General features: G+C 40.4%; 1 protein-coding gene across 1 annotated transcript in view; it reads left to right on the top strand.

Annotated features, from left to right (window-relative positions):
* The window catches only part of ITPR2 (inositol 1,4,5-trisphosphate receptor type 2), a 261,876-nt gene that overhangs the window by 125,631 nt on the left and 112,936 nt on the right, over positions 1 to 23,309 (top strand). Inside the window, exons 32-37 of the mRNA XM_063357290.1 lie at positions 1,283 to 1,408; positions 6,400 to 6,528; positions 7,123 to 7,243; positions 16,863 to 17,053; positions 17,907 to 18,049; positions 19,765 to 19,873. Of these exons, the coding sequence (XP_063213360.1) occupies positions 1,283 to 1,408; positions 6,400 to 6,528; positions 7,123 to 7,243; positions 16,863 to 17,053; positions 17,907 to 18,049; positions 19,765 to 19,873 (819 nt within the window). The remainder of the gene's footprint in view (positions 1 to 1,282; positions 1,409 to 6,399; positions 6,529 to 7,122; positions 7,244 to 16,862; positions 17,054 to 17,906; positions 18,050 to 19,764; positions 19,874 to 23,309) is intronic.

The following is a 23,309-nucleotide window of genomic DNA, read 5'->3' on the forward strand; positions in this document are numbered from 1 at the left end:
GTGGTTGGTCAAGCCAAGGTTTTACTGCTGCCTGGACTTGTTGGAAATGATGGGTTAACATTCTGGCCATGCTAAAGTCAGTGAGAGTTTTGGGTGAAGTCTCATTCTATTAAATTCAATTGCAGTCCAGCAAATGTTTTTATTCACTGCATATCGAGGCCCAGTTCTGCAGCTACTACTGGTCATGCTCCAGTAGGACTGTGATACCTCACGCTGATCAGAAGGGGAAGGTTTGTTTGCACCAGACCTGTTGTGATCAAAAGAAATCTTTTCACAGTCTTTGCAAGGAACTTGCTCTGGCCCTGTGTATCGGTCGGATGGATTTCTGCAGGCTGTCTGGTGGAAAAATGTGGCTCATTTCAACAGAACTAGGACCTGCAGGAGTAAAAACTCCCACCACGCTGTGAAAAAGTCCCCTTGTGATCAAGTGATTCTTTTCTTAAAAAGAAAAATGTGTGCTTTGCTCAGAAGTTCCTCCTAACATTAATTTCAACAGATGCTAATTAAAAAAGCCCAAACGAATGAAACCTAAAAGTCTGACGCGAGTTTTTTCCTGAGTGCGTTAAACGTATGCAATTGTCTCCTCTCCTTTGACTGTGATAAGAAATTTTCAGTGTGGCTACGTATGTTTAATCTATACATCCCAGGCACTGGATATCCGTTTTTATGATGTGCACATGCAGACTTGTAATGCAGGAGAGGAGTGAGGCTGCAGTCCTCCTGCTAAGCCCTGTGCCGCTGTGGCTGCAGTTGCAGCGCTGCACAACCGTTCTCTTCCGTCTAGACCCGAGTTACGCCCGCCCTGAACGCAAATGCTGCATTAGGATTGTGGGAATATGGGGACTGCAGGCCCAGCTCTGCTGAAGACATTTTTTTGATATTTGGCAAGCCTGTCACAAGGCATCAACCCACAGCCGTCAACTGGCAGGAGTGCAGGGGTGTCCTGCATTTTGACAGCTCCTGGCTTCGGAGCCAGGCCCTTGTAGTCTTAATATGATTTAAATATCAGGTTTATTATTGGCTTGTTTTGTGGGGGTTTTGTCGTTAGAGTAAGAGAATGTTTGCAAAAAACTTTTCCATTTTTTGTTATGTTATCTTTCAGTAGGTACGTTAATGCATTTGTTGCCGTGCTTCTCCTTAAATCTCCTTAAAACATACGCATTATTACTGTTATTAGGGTTTGTTAGTACTTGAAGGATCATCTTTATCCAGATAGAATACGTCATGTTAATGTTTTTTACTGTTCTATTTCAAATTGTTTGTGTTTTTGCTGTTCCTGCAGGTGAAAATTGCCTATGTTAATTTTGTTAATCACTGTTACGTGGACACTGAAGTGGAAATGAAAGAAATCTATGCCAGTAACCATATTTGGAAGTTATTTGAGAACTTCCTGGTTGATATGGCAAGGGTAAGCTTCATGAGATGTTAAATATTACAGTATAGTCATGGGTGACAGCTGAACTGGCAATAATTTTTTTTTTGTGAACTTCTTTTATTTTGTGAACTGATTTTTTTTTTCAAAGTTGACAACAGAATAGGTGTGAGGAGTTTTTTTAACGAATGGTCATTTCTAGGTTATTTATCACCAATTACCCTGCTAATTACCTGCAGTTTTCCCTTTCTAAAAGGGCATCTTGGGAACCCATGTTCCTTTCTCTTTTCTTCCAGAAAAATAAATTGGATACACGTACAGGGTTGAGAGTCTCTGTATGTCTTCTGGGAATATGTGTTACATGTCATTGTCGTGGTGACTAAAAAAAAAAAACAACCCCCATCCGTAATCTTCTTGCTTTACTCTGTTAGTACAGGGAGGATTGGGGGATCAAGAAGTTCTTTGGCTCATGTTCCTTCTTTAATCTACCTTTGGCCTGTTTTTTGTCTTTTATTCTACTGTCACTACATTCTCACTGCTGACGCGACGGGTAGTGTAAAGCTATGGACTTTCAGCATACTGATTCATATATAAACTATAGACTGCAAGGTGATGGGGCACAGTTAGTACCACAGGCACTCGGTTCCTGTGTACCTTAGTGAGCTTCACGGTGTCATCAGTTGTCGAATTAAGTTTCAAGTCAGAAGTTGAATTAGGCTTCCATTCCCTGGTATTTTGGAGGCAGAAAACGAGGGAAATCTTATGACTTCCAGAAGGATAAAATACAACAGTAGAGCTACGAGGGGAAGCCAGTGTGACAAAATGATTACAGCTTACATTACATATCTGTTTCTAGGAGGTTAATGCTTCTTGTAAGAGCCTAACATTAATACCAACTAATGGAGTTGCTCTTTCTGCTGAAGAAGTAGAACCACAGGTTTTTGGTGGCTGGTGGACTTTGTATTTGATCCTTGATGCTGGATAGTATTTTGGAGATGTTATAGAGCATGTTGTCATAGCGTATGCCTATCTTTTCCCAGTCCACAATCCATTACATTTTATAATCCTTGAGGTCTCACTCCTTGCATTCTTCATTTTGATGAAATAAAGAATCTCAATTCAGTCCTGCAGTGGACATTTACCCCAAAGTAATAGTGTGCCACAAAATAATTTATTTGAAACCTAGTGGGAGAAAATACCATAATACATAAAATACTAAAATACATAAAATACTAAAATACATAAAATACTAAAATACATAAAATACATAAAATACTAAAAGAAGAATAAACACAAAGACTCGCGCAGTACGATAGGCACTGGGATCTGTTCATTTCTCTGTGAAACAGAAAACTTATAAACGCTTGGGTTTTTTTCTTCATTTTTTTCCCAGAAACAGGTTAAGACAGGGATGTTTGTGCTCCCTTTTTTTGGTGGTAGACATTTTCAGCAGTAATGAGACCTCTACAAATCCTGTTTTCTGCTGTTTATCTTGTCTCTGTGGTTGTGTTCTACAGTGACAGTGTCTTCTGGAAAAAACAAGCTCATTTAAAAATTAAGATCAGAAACCTCCTGGGAAAGGGGGATTCTAATTTTTAACCTTGCTGGTTTTACCCCAAGAAGTATTTTTCTCCTGTTTAATTTCCTTTCAGGGTTGCCCTTTCCTGATGCGTCCTGGCCCTGACCCTCCAAACCGATTACCCTCCCTAGTCCTTGAACATGACCAATTTTGTTTCCCCTTGGGCTAGAAGCAGAGGTGTAGAAAGAGGGCTCTGTACACAGTTCCCTCCATGAGCCTGGAGACAAACTGCACAGTGCCAAATGACGTGGGTTTGTCCTGATGCTGGTGACCACTGAGCTTGTTTTCATATACCCTTCTCATAACAGAAATTAGACTCCAGGTCTTCAGAGGTGAAGAGTGAATCTATTATTAATGCTATTTTTTGTGTACGTGTACGCTGTTGGCACCGAATGGCAAAATGCAGGTTTATTTTGCTCTCCTGCAAAGCCCTCAGGGCAGGTGCCTAATTAGTCCTTTTAATTTCCTGGTTAACAGCTAAAAGAACTAAAAGAACGCGTCAGAAGCGCTCTGGCCTGTCCTGCTCTTCAGTCGGCCCCGTGGGTTGCTGTCTCTTCCAGGTTATTAAGTGTATTTGTTCAGGTTAGGTTTTCTGGGGCCCAGGCAGAGCCCGTGTGTTATAAATACATCAGCGTTATGTAGCTATCAGGACAGTTAGACTGCTGTCAGCCTCATGAAAGATGTTACAATAGCTTTCAAAGCATTTAGAAAAAGAGCCCTTTGATCCTCTGTGTTCCAGTGAGCTAAAAAGGATGCTTTTGTGTGGGGGAAGGGGAAATGCTTTTCTTTAGCTGCTACAGATGCCTGTCACTGGGTGAGTTTGTGAGCTTTTGAGTCTGAGTCTGTTATTAGAGAGCACTAAGGTGAAAGACGGAGAGTGTTATCCTCAGGTTGGATTCTTTCCTGTTTTAATATTAAAAAAAAAAGAAAGGAGTAACCAATTTTTTTAACCTGTATCTGGATCCAGGAAGGAAATATTTAGTCCCCAGCCGTCATTCTCTTTCAACAACATGATACATTGCAAAGCAGGCATAAGGCGGATTCATGTATAAATGCAGTTTGCCAAAAGCAGTTGCGCTTTCAAAGGCACCCTGTTTTTACAGTTTCTGCCAACCTACTTTCTGCCGTGTATGACTCAAAGCGTTTGCACTAAGCAAAGTGGGTGCTGCTGAAGGAGAGGCTTCCCTTTGCTGCGTGTGGCCCAGCCTGTAAGTCAGCAGCTGTAGTCTGAGCAGGATTAAAGAAAGAGCCAGGATCTGACAGCTGTAAAGTCATCCTGGCTTTCTCTGCAGAATTTTTGAAGTATTATTCATGTGAGTTTTGGTCCCAAAGCCTCTTAAGAGGTTTTTAAGCACTGCTTTCTCAATCCTCATCTCCCGTTTCATGCATTTCAGTTTTTTTCTTCCACGGGGAAACATCTTTCAGTCCCCAAAGGGCAGAGGGATAAGAACAAATGAGAGGATTTCCAAATTCCTTCTGCGCTGGGAATTTTTCAGACTGGTGTTGGAGCAAAGTGTCACCCTCACATATGGCTCTGCTTTTTAAGCAAGCGAAGGGAAAAGCTTAAAAGTCTTTTGGAATTTAGTTTTGGCAATTTCTGAATTCACCGTGCTAGCACTGCACAGCTCCCTGTCTTCCCATTGGGATTGCAAGTGCTGAGTCTCAGGGCTACTGGTTCCAGCCAAAATTGGCATGCAGATTAATTAAAAGCAGAAGACTTTCAAGAGGTTTTTAGTTCTATGATCTTTTTAAAAAGTAAAATAAAATCAAAAATTATTATTAACAGGACCTGTTACCTCCACGAGGACTGGGGGTGTTGTCATACTTTTCCCAAAACTGAAGGGCTGAGGAGTTTGCTATTTCAGTTTAGCCACTGTTGCTTCTCTGATCAAAACCTTTACTTTCCTGCCGTGATAAAAAATGCGCTATGTGGGGGCATGACTTGTTTATCTGACGCATTTTGGAAAAGCAGACAAGCAAAGCTCCTCAAGATGCCTCATTTCTGTGGTCCCAAGTTTCTTTGGCTATTCCTCTGCCTACCATATGACAATGCTTGTGTGTTATACTCAAAATGCTTTTGCGTTCCTGTGAGCTGTATCTTCCCCTGAACATGGGTGCTTTTGAACATCACAGCAGTAACCTTCCGTAAAACGTTCCTGGTGAAACTGCTGCCTTGTAGTGTCCAAGCGTGACAGTGTCAGCGTGTAATTAGACAGCATGTTTGCCCTGTGTGAGGTTCAGGTGCGGTGGATTATCTTTCTTCTTCTGTCACCAACTTTTCTCTGTGACCTTAAGCAATTCACTCAGCTTCTCTGGACTTCAGTTCCCCATCCACAAAGCGATGTAACAGTAAGTATGTACTCCAAAGGTTCATGATGGTGTGTTAAATGCTCAGATAGTAACGTGAAGGCTACCCCAAAGGTCTATAAACAAAATAAATTCTGCTCTTGCATAGATTCCCCAGAACATTACAGTAGTCTGTGGCTTGCATAGGTGAAAGAGAAAACACCTTTGCCTTTCATTTCTTGTTCAACATGACTAGAACTGCTTATTTAAAGGCTGTTGAAGAGGTTGTCCGAGTGTCTTGCCTTCCTCACCGTGTTTGGCTCTCTGGAGACTCCTTTTAGCACTGTTTTACAAAGTCAAAATGATTCTGTATGGATGTCCAAAAATGTTGAAAAGAAATAAAGAAATTAAAGAAATACTGAAGGATGTAATCCACCCCAGTAATTTTTTCCTTTCTTTAAGCATGACATCTTTATGCAGCACCAAACTTTTAGTGTTGTACCGAAGGGTGTCTTCAGGAATCTTTTGTACAAGTCCTCCCACCATTTAATCCTCCTTCTGTGCTCCAGAGTTGTCCCAGTACTATCCATTCTCTTCTTTCATTGTTTTTTGCCTGTCTTTCGTATTTTCCCCAAGTGGCTTTATAAGTAATGCTGTCTGTCTTACAGTTTACAATCCTAAAGGCTGTTGGTATTGACTATGCTATTTCCTTTCCTTCCCTCTTTTTTAAACATTTTTCCTGCAAATGAGCTTCACCTTCGCCACCCATTTGTGCTGACTGATCGTAGAGAGAAGTTAAAACATTACATGAAATCTTTCTAACCTAAAGTGTTTGTCTCAACTGTCTCTTCCAACCTAGCCCCCCAGTGGGAGGAAGGGCCCATTTTCTTCTTGAATCTGTCTAAATGTGTAAGTGGCATGCAATGTGCTGGTTCAGGAGAGAAGGAGATTCAAAAGACAATGTGGACCTCCAAGAAGAAAGATAAGCTATCACAAATACAGCTCGAACTCTAAGTTAGTTATCTCTGACAGACTTCTGTATAAAAATAACTTATTTTTGTACTAAGAACACATATTACATGTGTTGTAATAAATACAAAATAATAAAGCTTGCTTATGTAAAAGACTAAACCTCATTTTTTTTCCTCCTTCTTCCCTGTAGGTTTGTAACACAACCACAGATCGTAAGCATGCAGACACATCTCTGGAGAAATACGTCACTGAACCTGTAATGAGCATTGTGAGTGGCTTCTTCAACTCGCCATTTTCAGATAACAGCACCAGCCTCCAGGTAAGGAAAAGAGAAACAGACAAATATGTAATCAGACCATTAATGAGATACCTTCTGCTAGCCAGATAGGAATGCTATATCTTTACATCCGCCTTTAATTTCACTGTCCCCTCTCATGCCACTGGCTAGCAGTTTAATTCCTCTTTAAAACACTTAGTCTTAATTTTTTACCCCTACAGCTCTGAACCATCAGACAGCTCAATATAGTCAGATTACTCCTGCTTCTGGTGAATTTATTGGAGAGGGTATCTTTGCAGAATCAAGGTCTATCTTTGTGTGAGAAAAATGCTTTGTCCTATGACAAAAGAGACACATACCTGAGAACTGGGAATACTTCACTGTCCTTCTGCTCTGTACTGTGTTTGCTTGATATCAGTGGCGATCTGAGGAAAAACCCATGATTTGGCCTTTTTAGGGGTGCAGCATTGATTCCTGCTTCCTCCTGTCCTGAAGAGCAAAGAGAATTTAATGGAGTTGTACGTTGAGTCTACAAGCTGAAAACCTCTTGCATGTGGTGTACATTGCGTCAGACCTTAGGGCAGTTGTGAGGAGATGCTAAAGGGTAAAATTCCATGTTTATCTATTTGTTTTCAGACACATCAGCCTGTTTTTATTCAGCTGCTGCAGTCTGCTTTTAGAATTTACAACTGTACCTGGCCAAACCCAACGCAGAAAGCCTCGGTGGAGTCATGCATCAAGACTTTGGCTGAAGTGGGTAGGTGCCAGGTTTTACTTCCATTATTGTTCTCTGTGTTTTAAGATCAGACTTACTTGGGGTTGAACAGTTTTTAATTTGACGCTACCATCCTGAAATTGGTATTGGTGATTTCAAAAATCCCACTTTCTGAGGCTAAATTCTTCCTCTTTTTGTAACTCGTTCAGTTCTGTCCCATCAAAGAGGGTTGTTAGGTGAATCCCGTACGTCAGAGAGATGTTTGCCAAGTGAGCGATGGTTGAACTTTACCTCAAGCACGTTGTAATAGCCAACATAAGCTATGAGAAAACCTATGCATTTCTGGTTGTGCTGGGCTACATTCGCACAAGCTGTTGTAAGCAGTGACACATAGCGATTGTGCATCCGAGGACACCCATCTTTTTCCCCTCAGTTCCTGGCAGACGCATGCGTTATTGTCAGTCATGTCCCTGGGCTTCTTCAGGTTTTGTCCCATCAGGGAGTTGGGGATGGAAACCACAATTGTGCCACTCCATAGCTTCTCTGCTTACTCCTCACCATCAGGCCCACTCATTTACTGCCGTTACACAGTCAGCCTTGCACCTGCACTGAGATGAAATTTGGTCCTCAGGGCAGCTAATAAGTTACATGCTTTCAAATAAACTCAAATGCCGTGTTAAAGTTGGAAGATTTGAAACTTCTTATCCTAAAATAAAAAGGGTTCTTCACCAGTACATAGCTAAGACTGGCAAAAATTCATTCTTCAGTTAAATTTCTGTGAATACAATTTTAAAGTCTTCTGCCATGACAGAAAAAAAGGATTATTCAATATAGTGTCTAAAAGTCAGTCATTCTGATTACTTGTAGAATAAGGTTCTGCTCAGTGTGAATGAAAAGTGAGTAGAGGCCGAGATATATAGAAACTGGCTAAATTCTATTGTTGACGCAATTTTTAAAAAGTTTTAATAAATAGTGATAGAACAATATGAGAGGGTCGCTTAACCATCTGCAGCATCTGTGGCATTGCAACAATCGCCTCTCTAAATTTAGATTTTGGAATAGCTTTACAGGAGTATCGTTTCACACTTCAGCCAAAACACCTCATTAACTTTTTGTGTGACTGAGAATAAGCAGTTACCTAAAAACTTAGAAACCTTCAATTTCTTTATTTGTTGTGCAAATGATTTAATTACGGGTCCATCTGGCAAGAGAACTTTGGAAGTTGAAGACTTATTTCCTTTATGGTACAGCTTCTACAGTCTCAAATAAAGCTCTACCCCTACAAATCCTTGTTTGTGTGTTTAACACTTACATCCCTGCTCCTCCCTGGCAGTTCTGGAAAGAGTCATTGATAAATTACTTCCTTTGGGAGTCTGGGGAAAGGGGGAAGAAGTAGGTCGGAGTGAGAGTATTTTTGAGACCAAGCATGCCCTGTTTGTACTTCTAGACAGCTTGATGTCTTAACTTCTGTAGAGCTACACCTAAAATCAAACTCTAGCTCAGGGAGGTCACTGCGTTATCTCACCGAAATGAAGATATTTGGCGACACCCGAGCATAGTGCCGAGACAGCCAAGCTGAACTCATCCCCACAGCAGCCCGACAGGGAAAACATGGGTCACCTTAATGGGCTGTCAGATCCAGCTTCTTGGCCAGGAGCAACAGCATGTGAAAGGGCTGGTGGTCTTTGGTAGTAGTCGTCTGCGTGCCTCTTGCTCCTGGGGGAACCAGGGCGGAAGCCTGAATGCAAGGCATAGCTGATGTCTGAAGTTTTCTTCAGATATGTGACTTTGTTCTCTATTTGGTGAATTTAATTCCTACTTCCGCTGTAGTCTTTTCTTTCATTCCTTTTTCTGTTTTATGGAGGTGGTTTTACAGGTGGGTTTTTTTATAAGTACGCTCTTGTGCCGTCCTATGGGTCCAATCGCCTCACTACTCTGGCTTCCCACCCATCGGACCCCAAGCCATGCCTTGGGCACTCTCAGTTGTGGCAGCGTGGGGCTGAGCTGCTGGCAAAGGCTGTCACCCTGTGTCCTCCTCTGTGCCGTCCCTTCGGCAGCAGCAGCAGGGCAGGGAGGCTGGGCATCGCCTCGGAGGGGCCATGGGCTGGCAGCCTCAGAGCTGCCCCCTGAAAGCACGCGTTAGCATGCACTTTACCGATCTCCTTGCCCATGTCATAATAACTGTTTAAGGATTCATCACTAATATCAATATCGAGCACGATAAAATTGCATTGTGCTGTGTTAGCAGATTACCACACATTTTTATTTGGTGTTTTATTTGACAGTGCAGAAAGAGGGTATAAGGGAACCAGTGAGGGCCATTTCCCCAAAGAGCAAGTTAGTCAGAGAAGAAGTGGAGTTTTTAACAAACACCCCTGTGCAAAAGTTTGGCTGCCTAGCAGAGATTTTAACCACTGGTGATACTCACTATTTTTAGGCACGGTGCCAAATGCGGCTTGCTGGGGCAAACTGAGTAGGCCTGCTCTGCTCCGCTGAAAGCTTTAGAAAAACTGCCCCAGCTGGGGGTACCAGAGGCTTTTAAAATTGAGGCCCTTTTTGTGATGACAGTGTGTGCCCGGTGCCTTTCTCTATCGGGTGTTTCACTGCACAAAATGGTGCTTCTCTTTCAGAAGGCAGAGGTTTCTTCCATCATACAAACAGGGCAGCCTTTTTTTGCCTCTTTTGCTGTCCGTGTATGTGGACTAGGTTTGGATTTTGGCTAGGCATCTGTGAGCACTCTTCTGCCTTTTTTTTTTTTTTTTTTCTTTTTTTTGACTTGAGAGTCTGACAGCTTTAATGTTAGGGCCTTCATGTTTCACAGCAGGGTTTAAAAAAAAAAACCCTCTAGAAAGATTTTGCCTATATCAGAGAGATAGAGTATTGGACAGATTTACAGCAGGGACCAAAGACTTTTGATGGAAAATAAATGTAGTATAGAGTTGAAAGAACAAACATAATTTTTTTTTTTTTTTTTTGGTGTCATAGCCCTGGATTTAGAAATGAATCTCAGCAGGAAGAAAGATCATACACAGATTTCCCAAGATATGAAAGATCTATATAATAATACACTTTTAAAAGACCCATTTCAGAGCAAGTTTAAGCAACATACATTCTGCTCAGTGCTTACTAGTTTGTTGCTGGCAGGTGGATGTAAGTGTTGCCTCGAGACCTTAAGATCTTGACGTCTGTCTTCTTATGAGCACTGTAAGAATGTGCATTATCTTCCAGGTCAACAAAACGATATGTTGCAGAAGCTAATTTATTATAACCCTGGTACTTCAACTCCACTTGACCACTAGGGAAAAACTTCATAAGCTTTTCAAGCTTCACTTGCTGCTTTGTCTCCAGGCAGTTATCTGCCTCCAGTTCAGCGAGAAGCATAGAAGTTTGCTTGTCTTCTTCAGCAGACCCCTCTGTGGCTACAAGAGATTTGGAACAAAGATAGCAACATGCCTCAGGTTTTTATTGCCCAGTAATTTGGCTACCTGGCATGAATAAGAAACACTTACGAAATAATATATGTATATTAATGCATTTTGTTCATACAGATTTCTGAAGCAGATTATCACAGTAATGAGAATTAACACATTATGCATATATCACTTTTGCTTTTTCTGTTATTACACAGAACTGAGCTTTTGCTTGAAAATATAGTCCAAATAGTGAATGATCAAAACGGCTTCCGTCTCGCTAGTAAAACAGTTACAAATGAAAAATGTTTAAAAGGTCCCCTGATCTTTGTGAAAACAGAGAACCGAAGACCTCTAACAGCTGAATTTATTTCAAATGAACTCATTATCAAAGGACTTTCAATTCCTACATTTTATAATCTTTCCAAGATTGAGAAGGATGGAGGCCAGTCTCAAAGTTTGCATTTTAAACCATCTACTGTCTTTCCATATGGTAAAATTGGGGAATATCACCTGTCCTCACAACTAAAGATCTGGATTGTGTATCTTAAATTGTACTGGAGCAGGGTCTTTCTCCCAAGGCTGACCAGTCTTCAGGACCCATGCACAGAACTATCTTTGCTTCTTAATTAAGTCATGATTCTTACGTCTTCACGCCTGAGCATCAATATTTTTTTTTTTCTGTTACAAGGTTGAATCTAGTTGTATTACACTTTTGTCTCTGTAGTATCCATTAGCTTTCTCCCTTATGTTTTTACAGATTGCATCTTCTCTCCGATACTGTGTGTGTATCCCAAGGAAGTAGTATGTGTATGGCTGTGGTATTACCACCAATAATGAAATAATTGGAATTTCCCAGATGAGTAAACAGGGGCAGAGAGGAACCTGCATTTTGTTAGACTACTTCTCTTGGCAAACCCTTTAAAAAAATTCGTTAGCAAGCCAAATTGCATTAGTTGTTATCAGATTATACTCTAGGATGCTGTGCGGAAGAAGCAAAAGGAGAATCCTTGTTACCATCTACAAAATTGGAGGCGAGTCCTGTAAGATTGCTATTTCATAAGTTCAAAACTGGAACAGGTATAGAGGAAGTACTACTGTGATTGTCGGGGGAAAGGAGAACTGTGTTACAAGGAGAGACTACAGGAGTCCCATGTGTTTTGCCTAGCAAAACAAAGGCCTCTGTTGTTGCTCTTTAAAAGTACTTAGGAAGACAAATAGTCCTGAAGAAGAGACATTTAAGCTAAAGGACAGTGCTGACCCCAAAACAATGGGACATTAATTATGCTAGTTTGTAAATAACCTAAATACATTTAGACTGTAAATCAGAGGTTTGGAACCAACTTTGGAAGCATGATCTTAGTCAACGGGCCAAGAGAAAATGGAGGGAGGAGGAATGGCAGAAAAGCTAGCTTCGTTTTCAAATGTGGCTCAATACATTTTTCAAAAGATATTAAAGAACATGGGCTGTCTGTAAGAGAGAGCAGATGGTCTGAAGGGAGTGGTGAAGTCCTTTCTAGTTGAGTATTTATTGTCCAATTTCAGCTCACCAGTACGCCTTCATACAGGATAAAAAAAACTCTCCTGTGGTGCTCCTTGACCATGCTTTTATGTCCTCTAAAGCCCTTTCCTTTTCCCTGACGAATTACAAGCAGGAAACATTAAACATAAAATCTAGGTTACATTTTATTCCTTCTTTGGAATTATGGTGCATAATTTGATGGTCCATATAGACGAACTTTCCAATAACAATTTTTTCAGCCCTGAAAATACTTTATTTCGCTTCCTGTTTGGGTTTTAAAATCTTTTTTCCATTTTATAAAAAGCTATACCTTCATTTTCAATTTTTAGTTCAAATAAAATAATTATCCTGTTGTTACTTTTTTGACAGCAAGAAGAATACATTTCAGATGAAGCACATATTTTATTCTATTTTAACTGTTTGTGTTTCCCTAATTGCAAGAAAAATTCAATGATGATCTTTTTACAGACTGATAAATATTTTAGTGTAGATTTTCTGTTGGGGAAGAAACATCCGAGTGAAGGGTACAAGATTGGCAGGCTTGTGTCTTGTCTACACAAAGCTTTTATTTCCTTTAAAAAGTCTTGCTGTTGCGAGCATTAGTGTCTCTCCATCCAAATGCATTTGTTAAGCAGTCAGTAAATGATTAAGGAGCTGGAGGGACTGATTTATGGAGCAAAATTAATTGAACTAAATATGCATCGCTCCGTTAAGTGACAACTGGAAAGTGTGGGAGAACACGATATAGCTGTCTGCAACTACCAGAGGGGTGTAAACAGCAAGGATTGGAAAGGCTTCACAGCCAGGTACGGCTGTGGCTTTTTTGTGACCCAGATTGCCCGTCACGCTCCTCCTTGAGGCCCTTTAAGGGGTGAAATATCTGTGTCCCCCCTGGAATATCCACGCCAGGGATGGTTTAGCGTAGCACAAAGTGTACTCAATAGCTGTGAAGCCACTAAATACCGTTGTATTTTGGATATACCACAACGGCTAATCGAATGAAATATAAAATTAGGGAGCGCTAGGTAGGAATATCAAGGAGAACAGCAAGCTTCCTTATGGCAAGATAGGTTACTCTGAAGAATGGGCTTCCAAGGAGAATTACAGGCAAGGGCCGCTTCCTGGAAATCCTTCGTCCTAAACTGATTCCAAGACTTAGGTAGGCAGTACAGCGAAAGGACAGTGCCTCAGCAAGCATTCCTGAAAGAGGTCCTTTTACTCACAGTTTCTGTGCTTCTGTGAAGAGCACTACATGCAGGTAATTTACCAAAATACATCTTAGCTTGTTTCAGCCCTTCTGTTAGCAGTTGGACTGTGCTCTTGGGACTTTGCTGGAGTCCAGCTCACTCGTAGAGAGCAGCTTGATTTTTAGCTACTTGATTCTCGATGTTAACGTTGCCCTTTTCTTTTGAGTCCCCATCTCAGAGTATTTTTTTCATAGTTTAAACAGTAAAGGTGAAGAAAGCTGCTGGATACACACAGAACCATCCAGCACAGAGCAGAACTTTTTACTGTGGCCTGGCTGAATTTGCGGCATTGTGTCGCTTACCGTTTCTGTGGGTACCGTTTGCTTGCTTGGCTTGGCTCGACTGTGGCTATTGCTGATAGCGTAATTGTGAGTAGCAGATTGAGTTAGTTGTGCAAAGGATGTCCCAGCAAACTGCATTTCCTCTGACATCGGCAAAACCAGTGTAATGTATTCATGGTGTAATTAGCCCCGTGCAGGGTGTCCTAGGTAGGAATTGGGCAGTATGTAAGCCTGTGCTATGCCCTCCACTGCAAGGCAGGATCTACCTTAGCTGAAGCCATGTTATAGTCCATCATGGTAAGCATCCTGCTATAGACACCTATGGTAGCAGTTTACACCCAGCCACGTAGCACGCTTTTTTCCCCAAGTTCAGTAGTCAGGTGAAAGACAGAATTTTACCCCCTCCTGGCTCCTTTGTCTACCAGCTCTAACCCTACTTAGCAAGTTTGAGTGCTGCCCAAAAGTATTTCTAAGTGGAGCAAAAATAAACATGCTTTTTAATATTTTATGTTCATGCTTTAAGGGAGATTGACACATTTTGAAGAGGAAAGCAGCCTACAACACCTAAATTAAAAATAAATATTTATGTTCACATTTGTTCATCAGCTTTCCAAAATGTAAAAATATGTTTCATGTTGTTTTAAATAATGAAATGTGAAACAAATGAAAGATAAACTTTCTACAAGCTGCAAAGAAATAAGAAGACAAAGGCTTTGTTTATAGCTTAGACTTCAACAGTGCCCTTTGACAACCAATACAAATCTTAATTACAAATGGAATTATACATATAAGAACTGTTCAAAACAAAGGAGTATTTTTTTTTCCCCCTCTCTCTGGTTTTCTTTGTGATAGTTTTAATTAGCTGCAACTCTTTGAACAATCGTAGTCCTTGACTGCTCCTCAGACACTGATGGAAGTTGTTAACTTCAAATGGCATCTATAGGACTGCAGAAGTCTGGGTTTTCCTCTGAACAGCATGCTCCCCATTGCTAAATTTATTCCTGGGTATATCAGGATTCTGCATACATACCACTTAATTGAGAAGAGAGCATTGTCCGATAACATTCCAGTGATTGACATTAAGACACAATAAATTGGATTAATAGGCTGAAGCACCCTACCCGCACTGGCAGAACTTTAATGGACTTCTATAATAAAGTAAGCAGCAACAGGGCAAATGTGTTTTGAAACAATAACCCGGTCAAATAATATGGAAAAACAGTCATTAGTAATAATGGCCAGCCATACGTGGTGTTTTCCTCATGATAATCAGGAACCTTGCCTTCAAAACAAATAGAGAGTGGAAAGGAAAAAAAAGCAGAAAGGAAAAGTCAATTGCCAGTGTGGAAATTGCTGTGCATCTGCTGCTGAGGATTCATATATGGTTGTGGGAAAATGTGTCTTCCCGTCTTGACCTAAGATTTCTTATTTTTTTTTAATTCCCAGTGGTAAACTGTTTAAAAGTGCCTACCAGAAATAGAATACGAGATCTCTCTTCCATCCCAGTTAAACACCCTAATCCGCAGGTGGAGGCCCTGGTCCTGCATCAGGATACACCCTTGCAGTGGGAAGAGAGGAGGGTGCCCTGCACCCACGGGAGCTATTAAAAGGATGAGAACATGTGTGACAGAGCGTTCTCGCTGTAGTCTGTGAGATTGGGGGTTGAGGTGTCACAGCCAAATTTAGGTTTATAATAAATGCTGCCGTTACAATATAGTATTCGAGGGGAGAGAAACTTTCTGCCTGGGATCCGTGACTCACTGTTTGGCAGCACACGAGCCTTCATTCATCAGAGCTGTATGCCTGCCTCTCTGCTTGCGCGGACTCCTGTGGGCTTTGATGCATAGGCTGTTCAGCAAAGAGGGGCATCTGTTGACTTCACAAGTTCAGGACTTAAAGTTGTATGTGTTTTAAGAACTGGAAGGGAAGGGTGGAATATTTTTGCTGCCTTCCACAGTTGTGGAAAGTGTGCGTGTTACTGCAGAACGGTGGGGAAATGCCTCAAAGAAACGTCGTGCAGTCCTGTAGTATGGGCTAACACTTTGGAAAAAAATCATCTTGTTTCAATAAGGGAAACTGAAAAATCAGTTATTATTATTCATTATTACCAATGAACGAGAGCTGCTTCTCCATTTTACTTTTAAGTTTTTATTAAACATAAAATGTGCCATGGAAATTAAGTGAAGTGACGTAGAATACAAAGCCTAATCACTGGAACATGACCTAATCTTTCAAACAGATCTATGGCCGCATCGATCTCTTGTTTATTTGTTGAATTTCAGATGACTCATGCTGAGCCGTCGAAGAATGTCACTCTGATCTCCAGTGGAATGGAGAGATGCAGCTAACACAAAGATTTTTGTGAGGACATTGTGTTTCAAACAACAGTTGAGGATGCAATAGTAGTTTAATAGTGGATGCCCTATAAGAATTCCTGCAAGTCTCCCCTCAGTTTTTTTTTCTTTGATATTCTCTATTTTGTTACTTCCTGCCCCTCAAGTCTAAAAAAAAAATAAATTTAAAAATTGCATTTTTTAAACTATTGGTTAAATTTGTTTAACTATCACTTAAACTATCACATGTTTATTAACTATCGGTTATATTGCAGTGGCATCCAGGAATCTCATGGTTTAACAACCCTGGCTGTATAGAAAACTGAAGGGAGAGAGAAAAGGAGACAGTCTTTTTCAAATTTAATTTGTATGCACTTGGTTTCTCAAGGTCTTTGCAAGAGAAACACACAGAAAAGCAACAAATTGCACTTGGGATAAATTGGCTAAATGTGCATATATCCACTAGAAAGAAGAATTTTTGAATTTACTTCTGAACAGAGTAAAACTAGCTGTTGAAATAATAATGCATGCTCTTTTTTTTTTGCTCTTAATATCTCTGGATCTGAATTTTTTTTTTTTAAGTTAGTAAAAAAATTGTTCGGTTTTAAGAAATAAACGTTTGTACCTATGAAAATATATACTGGAAATAATCCTCATCTCATTTAAAGTGGTACAGCTTGCTTGCTTTAACTAGATAACGGCTGCTTTTTATCAGCTTAGGTTTTCGATCCTTATATTTAAAGCCTGTTGGAGTGAGATCCCCCTGCCCCTTAAATTCAAGAATATCAGGATTTTGCATATCATGATCTTCATAAGATTTTCATGTTTTTGCCATGGAAAATTTCTTCTTTTTTTCTTCCTACTAAAGCAAAGAACCGTGGGATTGCAATTCCAGTGGATTTGGACAGCCAGGTCAACACCTTGTTCATGAAGAGTCACTCTAACATGGTGCAGAGGGCAGCCATGGGGTGGAGAATGTCAGCCCGCAGTGGACCTCGTTTTAAAGAAGCTCTTGGTGGGCCTGCCTGGGATTACAGGAATATAATAGAAAAACTACAGGTACAAAAAATAGCAAATGGCTCGGGCAGTAGTTGTGGTAGTGCATTTATCTAGTATGTGCCAAGTGTGGGAAAACACCAGAGGGAGATTCATTGCATTTTTAGTGCTGGATTACAGCAACCTTTGCACTTCTGGATGGGGGGAACAGAGGGCTCAGCTCTTCTCTGGTGTTTCTTCAAAGTGAAGCCATCATGCAGGGCCTTTTGATCCATGATCTGAATTCAGCTCCTACAGAAGTCAAGAGTGAGGCCTAGGACGTATGTAGTTTTCCCCAAAGTGGCTCGCAGAGACGATCTCCTTTCAGCCTTTTCATGGTCGCGTGTCCTGTTTTGACTGCAGAGGACATACTGGGGGTTTTAGGAGCCATTATGTCCGATTTGTGTACTGGAGAATACCTACAAGGTGGAGATCACCTTGTGTGTGTAGTGGTTAAATTACATCAGGAGTTGATGAACTAAGAAAATAGCAGGACCCAGACAAATGGAGGAGCCGTAAATACCGAGGAAGCAACACCTCAGGTGATACGCTCACAACCACGTATGACAACCAGTGTTTTTCCAGCACACCATCATGTTGTCTGTTGCCAAGTGGTTTGTGGGCGTTACTGCAGAGGAGAAGAGGAGAAATTTGAGAGAGAACAGCAAGGTAGATAGTAATGGGCTTCTTCCCCCTCCTTGAGGAGTGGCATGAAGAAAGGCATGAGACTGCTTTACTGTCGCCTGGTTTAACATGGGCTATTGTGGCTGAAGTGGATCAGATAGCCCATTGCACAGTATTGTTCAACTTCACAGCGATGTTCTTCTAGTTTTCTTGGCCAGACAGAGTTATGGATTACATTCTTCTTTTCCCCTAGGATGTAGTGTCCTCCTTGGAGCATCAGTTCACTCCCATGATGCAAGCTGAATTCTCGGTGCTGGTTGATGTGCTGCACAGTCCAGAACTTCTTTTTCCTGAGGGGAGCGATGCCAGAATAAGATGTGGTGCTTTCATGTCCAAGTAAGTGGTGTAAGGAGAGAGGCCCGTTTGCTTCTTTGGAAAAGGTGGCAGGGAGTTAAAATTTTCAACAGCATTTACCTTTGATTTTCAGTAGTGACTTAAGCATGTAGGTGTCTGAGTTCATATTGAAAGCTTAAACTGAGGTCTTTTGCTGCATGTTTTATGTTTCTCAGCACTTTAGGAGCCTGTAGATGAGAAGAGAAAGAGGTTGCTTGCCTTGCCTGCCTAGAAATTGAATGTTAGTAGCTTGTTAAAACTGTGACAGGCTCAACCTACTTCTGTTTTCTTAATGGGCTACTTTTGCTATTAAGTTTCTCCAAATCTACATCAGAAACTTAGACTCTCCATGGTAGAATTTTCAAAAATTCATAGTGAGACAGGGTGGGGTGCTCAGGGTTAGATCATTATTTTTTTTGGTAAAGCAAATAAATCTTTTGATTTTTATTTTAAATTGCCAGCAGCTCTTTTAAAAATATATTTCACAGGCACCCCTACCTGGTATTGAATTATCAGATGTTTTATCTGCAGTCTGTGCATTGGAATAGAGTCTTGCAATTTTTTTATTAGTCCTCAAGTGAGATGCCCTTGCTGCCCTTGAGAAACTATAATTTAAACAGAGGTAACCTGGGGGGAATGAGCCCATTTGGCATCTCTCCTGATTCCTTGGCTTTTTGCATATTCTGCAGAGGTAGTATTATAACAATATACTTTATATGTTTGGAAAAATTAAGTTAAATTTTGAGCTTGTCCCATCCCATCCCCTCTGTCTAAACTCCTTTCAAAGTCAGCATCAAATCAAGTCAAGGGCTGCTGGACGTGGCCCGTGTAATGCAATAAACAGTTTTCTGTTTTATTTAATTAACTTCCATGGCAAAGGAATGTTTTGCAGAGCCATGCAGGAATCCCGAGATAGAGGTGTAACTCTTTAAAAATATTGTTAGTTGTGTTGTTAGGCCTGAGAGACGTATTGTTTTGGACTGTCCAAGGCCTTCAGATTTCCTTCTCCCTTCTGTTTTCACAAACATTTCTCCAGCAATGAGATAAAACAGTACAAGGACTTGCTCCACACAGAGATAGAAAGGATGCTTCTGGTATTGGCTTAAGCTGACTGAAACCCAAACTCCTATCACAGTCTCAGTTGGAGTCAGAAATGTACCTTCTTTTCTGACTTGAAACAGTCTTGTAAAGTTGTTGTGTGAATGTAAACAATGGTGTGTTTCATCCAAATATCTACATTTCTGAGTGCTTCCATGTAAGGCTTTTGGGGATCCTTTTGGCTGGGTGCCATTTGCTAATTATATAAGTATACCCATCATCAAGGTTGGAAGATGTAAAGGTTGTAGCTTCTAAAGTTTGCAAGATGCATGGGGAACATTGGTTACCTCAAAATAAAGGTTAAAATAAAGACATGGTTAGCTTTAAATAAAGAAAGAAGGAAATAGCAAGTTTGGATCTTAATCTGGATCTTGTAAATCTTGTAAAAAGTGGATGTAGAATTCTGCCTTCTGTATGGGCAGTACGATATGCAAATTGACACAAAAAACTCACAACACCTTGAAAGTCCCATTTCCTTTTTAATTATGATTTCTCTTGTCTACTCTTCTTTCCTTTCCTTGAGGAAAAATACAGTGACAGGCAATTTTTGCATAAAGAAATTGTAATATGGCTTAACAACAATGTGCAATGCTCTTTAAGGTTTAATATTTTACTTTAAGGTTGATTAATCACACAAAGAAGCTAATGGAGAAAGAAGAAAAACTCTGCATTAAAATTCTTCAGACATTACGAGAAATGCTTGACAAGAAAACTAACTTTGCGGAAGAGGTACTGCTACCATTTTAGTATTAAATATAGAACTAATAGCAAGGTATTAAAATGTTGGCTCTAGGACAGTAACAGAATCTGACATGATTTTGATTTTGTACATGTTTTAAAGATAACGTGATGTCTTAGGAACAATGTGGTACAGCAGAAAGTAAGACGAACAAAAGAAACTATCTGCCTAACAGAGTTTTGTATCAGGGACTTGACAAGAGTCAAGGCAAGGAAGAGGAAATAAATTAGCAGTAGCAAGTATTACTATATATGATTATTGTACTTCTGGAGGTTAGTTGTCTTATGTCACATCTGACTTTATCTATCATAAGATCAATTGGAAATATAGGGATTTTTAATTGCTACCTGTGGTGCCAGAGCATTTTATGCCATACATTTTTTTAATGCTCATAAATGTGTGACGGGAATACGTAATGTTTAAGCAGAGCTGCCAGTTTTGGGGAGAAGTGACATAGTCTGTACTCTGCAAGTGTCTAATTATTTCTTGCATTTCTCTCTCTCCCCTCATTGCCCAGTTTCCTCCTGCAAACCCAAGTTTTTCAAATACCTCTTTCATCTTGCTTGTGCCTGTGGGTATCAGTAGCTAAATTCAGATTTACATGTCAGCTGTCCCTTCTTTTTGAGCCCGATATCTGTGCCTTTTGTGTGGTTTCCTCTGATCCCTATTTCTGAGTATTCCCCAAATTCTTTCGGTATTATTCACTCTTAAATATGAATCATAGAGCTATTATCTAATCTTTCAGTGCTGTCATTTTCATTTGTTCACAGCTGACATGTTTAGTCAAGTATACTCATGGATTTCACTTTACCTTGAGAAAAAATATTGATTACAACCCAGTGTCGCACTGTTTCACTGTCTTAGGCTTTTACACCCAAATATTTTCAGATGTTTAAGTAACAGTGCTCGTTCATGTTATTGTACCTGGCACAGTTATCCACCATTCAGATATACTAGCTATGAGATTCAATCTTAACCCCTATCTAACGTTAAGAAAAATAAAGTCTGTGGTCGTTAAGGTGCCCATGCCTTTTTCTGGGTGTTTGAGATTTTACTTTTAAAGTTAAACATGCTAAAGTGATAAAGTACCAACACACTCTTTTCTCCTTTATGATAGATGAGCCGCGTATTAGAAATGGGAAATATTCACAGTGTCTTTGTTTTGACGTATATTGTTTTGATTTCAACATATGGACATGGGAACTTATTGCCCAGGCTTCTAAGCAACCTGCTAGATAGGATAAAAAAAAATAATCTCAAGGCAGAACAGTGAAATGAAGACAAAGGCAGCAATAGCAAAACATCAGCCTTGCTCTATGCAAAAACAACCAGTGCATGCAGAGAAAACTAACCTCCTCTTTACCTTCTGCTCAAAATAAAATGTGGATAGGCCTGGGCAGACGCTTTTTTTTTTTTAATGTCATAACAAGAGATTCACAGGTGAAGCAGATATTATTCTTCTTAGTTATTATTCATACTTACTCTAATAGCTTCTTGGGTCCATAACACCACTGCATCACGTGGAAAAACTGACTTGCTTTTGTAACTGCATGCTATGATGAACTTTGCCAAACCTCGCCAAAATAACCACATAGACCCACGAAAAGTTAACGTCATCTCAGGACCATGGGGGCAAAAAAATCAGCACTTTAATGTATGACTTAAAAGAAGCGAACAAAAAATATGCCTGTTTTAATTGCTCTTCGTACCCTGTTGTGGATGTTGGTAAGGCGAGACTGAGTGAAGCCACCAGAGGGAGTGTGCTCCATTGGTATGTGGGGGCCCTTCACCCAGCCAGGACAGCCTCTAGTTCTCAGGAGTGGACATAGGAGATGTATGCTCAGACCCCTTGCGTGACCTCCACCACCTTGGTAGGGCATGACGGGTGGAAGAGCTCTTCTGGACACAGGATTTCTTCCTAGTGCTTTCTCTCGAGTCCCATAGATTTTACACTGAGGCACGTAATGAATCAGTGCAAACGAATAAATGAGTAAGCAAGCTTGTATGGTTTGCAAGTGCTTCTCCAGCTTGCTACTCTTATGAGTCATTGTTCATGGTATGGACTTCAGAATAGTAAAAATAGCACAATGAATAGCCTCTTCTGCGTGTTTCCAGCTTTTTTTGAACTGTGATCTCACTGCCTGCAAAGCTATTCATCTATGTTATGTAGATACTAAAAAAAATTATAGTAGTAAATACATAATGGTAATACCAGAACAAAGCCACAGAGGGACACATGACGTTTTGACAGAAAGCTTGAGTTTGTTAATCACCCATCATAATGTATTTTGGGTCATAAATTTGACAGAGATGGTAAACCTTTCTGCAGACTTTCCCACAGTGAGAAAAAAAGGAAGAAATCATGAAATAAACTTTCTTCCTCTCTCTTTCTCTTCCCTCTACCTCCCACAGTTGAGATCCAGGTCTGGGAACCTTGCCTTCTACTGTCTTTCTCTTTCATTTGACCACTGGAAGGGAGCCTGTTTGATTGAAGGAACAGGAGAAAAAGATAGCTGTAGGTGCTTATTTCACTGTTTTTATGCCTGTTCCTGTATCCACTGTCTCAACTCTATTGTTGTACCTCCCCTTACTGGCGTGTTTCATGGCTCATGCCCTCCTGTCTCCATCCTCGGTTGCCTTTGCAGTCAGCCTTTGGGGCAGTGCTTGCTGGTGCATTGTTTTGCTTAGTACTGCAACATCTAATCATGTTAGGAATCAAAGTTTAATTTCAGAAGTTTGATTTAAGGTATACAAACGACAAGTAAAACCTCTTGCTCATTGATTGGCTTTCATAATTAATTGTGGGTGATTATTACGATCTCCCAGGAGTTCTACGTTAAGTCCTAGTCCTATTTATATTGATTAGGTAACTAACTGGAATGAAACTTGATCTACAGTCCCTCTCTTACAGAAAGCTCTTCCAGAACAGTGTTAAAACACTTGGATAAAGCAGTGTGTGGAGGAAGTCAACATCGCCTCTGTTCAGACAGTTGCTGTGGTATAGATAAAAGCCTACTTTAGACTGACTGTTTAAGAAGAGAAACAGGAGAGACAGAAAGGACTGTGTTTGGACTAGATCTGCCCCATCTGGTTGTTTTGTTGCTGGCCGTTTTTAAATCCAGAAGGATCTTGGTCTAGAATTTTTGATTTTTTATGCAAATCTTTTTTTTTTGTCCTTCACCATAGTGCCTGATTTCAGTTTAATTTCTGTGTGAATGATGACTCTAGACCCACTTCCATATCACAGTTTGAATCTGGGTAACATTTCCAAATGCACTTGAACACATAGACCACTGATGCATGTTCACTTTGCAAATGACTGGAGGAATTTAAAATCTTAGCGTTATCTTGCTGCCCTGCTGAAAGTGACTGTCCCCACAACAGAGATGGTGGGCCAGGAGGAGTGAGTCCTCCCACATGCTTCAA

This window comes from Chroicocephalus ridibundus, chromosome 1, assembly GCF_963924245.1.
Source record: "Chroicocephalus ridibundus chromosome 1, bChrRid1.1, whole genome shotgun sequence".
Lineage (NCBI taxonomy): Eukaryota > Metazoa > Chordata > Aves > Charadriiformes > Laridae > Chroicocephalus > Chroicocephalus ridibundus.